The 2824-nt window shown below is 65.4% G+C and overlaps 1 protein-coding gene across 1 annotated transcript in view; it reads right to left on the minus strand.

The window, feature by feature from the left end:
- Window positions 1-433: 433 nt before the first annotated feature.
- SLC34A3 (solute carrier family 34 (type II sodium/phosphate contransporter), member 3) overlaps window positions 434-2824 on the minus strand; it is a 5230-nt gene continuing 2839 nt past the window's right edge. Inside the window, exons 9-11 of the mRNA XM_008576501.1 lie at window positions 2651-2767; window positions 2444-2568; window positions 434-1028 (exon numbers count right to left, since the gene is read on the minus strand). Coding sequence (XP_008574723.1) covers window positions 573-1028; window positions 2444-2568; window positions 2651-2767 — 698 coding nt within the window. The 3' untranslated portion in view covers window positions 434-572. The remainder of the gene's footprint in view (window positions 1029-2443; window positions 2569-2650; window positions 2768-2824) is intronic.

The following is a 2824-nucleotide window of genomic DNA, read 5'->3' on the forward strand; positions in this document are numbered from 1 at the left end:
CCCCAGCCGTGACGTCAGGCCAGGCGGGCGGAGGGGGATTCCTGCGGGAGCCGCGCTCGCCCGAGCACCCGCCGGCCGGCAGGGGGTCCCGGGCGGCGGTGGGTGGGAGCCGGCCTGCTCGCTCTGCCCTCCGCCCGCACCCTCGGGGAAGGGGCCCCGACCCCGTCCGGCCTCCGCAGACCGCTCCTGCTGCGGGAAGTCTCCGCCCTCCAGACCCACCGCTCCCTCGCGCCTTGGGTCTCCAGCGACAGTTTGGGGCTCGGGAGGTCACCCCGTCCCCACACCCACGTGGGCTGCCCAGCCCCCACGCTGGCGGGCCCTGAGTGTCCGCTAGGGGGCAGCATCGGCGCTGCTCCACCCCCACCTCTCCTCTGAACAGGGACTAGGGGAACCTATCCAGGAAGCTCCTGTATGGGGGAGCAAACACCACACCTGGGTAACAGTCTCATTTATTTGCAAAGAAGAGACGGCAGGTGACTCAGAAGTCCTCTGCTGCTGGGACCCCTTGCCCCAAGGGCACCTGGACTCCTGAGGCCAGTGGGGGGTGGAGGGTGTGCTGGGGCACCCATTCCTCACAACTGCTGGGAGGCCAGGACCTCAGGGTTATTGTAACAGTGGGCCTCTTTGGCAGTGGTCTCAGCGGAGCTGCAGGGGCTGCAGTAGGTCACTAGGCGGTCCCAGGGCTCCAGAGAATGGAGCCACAGGGGGAGCCAGGCCCAGGACCGCAGGCCGCGGGGCAGCCAGGCTGGCCGGTGCCGCTGCAGGATGTTGACCAGGACCACGAAGAGCACTAGCCCCACCAGAGGACCCCCAACGGAGGCCAGCACCCTGTCCCCTGCCAGGGAGAGTCCGAAAGCCGCCAGGGGCAGCAGCAGGAAGCTGAGCAACAGGTAAGCAATAGCAACCCAGCGGTAGCGGGCAGTCAGTTTACCAAAGCGCTGGGCCAGGGGGATGGGCAGCCGCAGGATGGGCACCACGTACCACAGCAGTATGCCGGCCAGGTTGAAGAAGAAGTGGATGAGGGCAACCTGGTGGGAGGGGAAAGCAGGAAGGGGTCAGAAGTCCGGGCCTGACAACACGGGTCACCTGGGTTCTCCAGGACCCCTGCCCCTCCCCACCCTGCAGAAACTGCCCCAAGTCCGAAGCTTGTCTAGCATCCTGCTCAACAGCTGAGATGGGCCACCTGGGAGGACAGACTCTGGACAGGTGTGGGCAGGCTCCTCCTGCACCACCATCCCACACACACGGGGGTGGGGGGCGGGGGGCGGGCAGGAGCCCAGTCCAGCCCCCCAGTGAGGTAGCTGCATCACTGCTGCCTCCAAAGGATGACCAGCCATGGAGCTTGCCCTCGTCTAGACTGACTCAGCTTTGTCTGTGCCTCCTGCCTAGGGAACCCTACTCCTCATGCCTGAGTGAGCTTTGCCACTCCAGCCTGGGCTCCTGTGGGGAGGAGGCACAGGGCCACACATGGAGAGAACACTGTTCTCCAAGTGGTGCCAGACTCAGAAGAGTCCTAGTGTGGGTGCAGTCTGGATGGCTGCCTGCAGTGGGTGGAGCACGGCCCTGCAATGAGAGGGTCCGAATGGACAGAGGCAAGGACGCAGGTGGGAGTTGGGGGAGGCCAGAGTTAATCTCTTCATGTGAGCAGCACCCAGCCTGATCCAGGATTTGAGGGATTGAGCCTGTCTATACTCCCAGGCAGAGGAGGCAAGCTTGAGCCAGGGCAGAAGACCACAGAAGGGGTGTTTTAGAAAATCAGCAGGACTAAATGGCACTGAGTATGGGGCACAGAGCTGGGTAACTGAGAGTTGAGGGGAGGCGTCCTGGAGGCAGAATCACGGCCAGGGACCAAGGTGGCATTGGGTGCCCAGCTCAGGTGACATGGGGCCTTTGTGGGATGGGGGCTAGGAAGACGCATCATTGTCCAGGTGGGAGCTGTAGGGATTAGGTGGCTAGTGCACGGGGAGAGGCATCTTGGAGAGGGTGGAATAGAGGAGCTTGGAGGCCCACAAGGCTGGGGCAGGCCTCCAGGGGACACAGTGAGGAGCACAGCGTGGAAGATGGAGTCGTCAGGGTCCCTCAGGGGAGGCTGATGAAGGGCTGCCAAAGAGAGAGGCAACGGGCATGGGGGTTGTCCCAGGGCCATGCCCTGAGAAAACGATCCTGGAAATGATGAAGTCTCAGGCCAGGAGTAATGGGCTGAGGGCCCAAGAGATGTCTGTGGGGTCCATGGGGTCCGAGGAGGTGGGGCTGCAGGCTTACAGCTGGCAGCCAGAAAGTGGTCCAAGAAGAGCTTGGGCCACGGCCAGCCTGGGCCCCCAGGGCAGGTTGCACACCTCTGTCTGCAGGGCTGGACTTGGGGTGCTGAGCCTGACAGGATGCTTCAGGCCAGTGCTGGGAGTGGGGAGGGGCCTAGGAGCAGGGAAGGGACCTAGGGCAGTACCTGGACCGCGTAGAGCAGCATGTCGGAGGGGCTGGCCAGGGCGGCCAGCAGGGCCGTGGTGGTGGTGCCGATGTTGGAGCCCAGGAAGAGGGGGTACGCCCGTTCCAGGCTGATCACCCCGACCCCTGGGGGAGCAGGGGGGTCACCACAAGGCCTCAGCCCTGAGCCCCCACCCCCGGAGGGAGGCCCCCTGCCCGCTGGGCTCACCCATGAGCGGCACGACCGCTGCCGTGAAGACGCTGCTGCTCTGGAGCACGAAGGTCAGGCCGGCGCCCACGAGGATGGCCAGGTAGCCGCTGAGCCAGCCGAAGGGGAAGGGGAAGTCTGGGGGCGGGGTCAGCCCTGCCCGCGCCCCGCCCCTGCCCCGCCCCGCCCCCGCCC

Source organism: Galeopterus variegatus, unplaced genomic scaffold (genome assembly GCF_000696425.1).
Source record: "Galeopterus variegatus unplaced genomic scaffold, G_variegatus-3.0.2 Scaffold1360, whole genome shotgun sequence".
Taxonomy (NCBI): domain Eukaryota; kingdom Metazoa; phylum Chordata; class Mammalia; order Dermoptera; family Cynocephalidae; genus Galeopterus; species Galeopterus variegatus.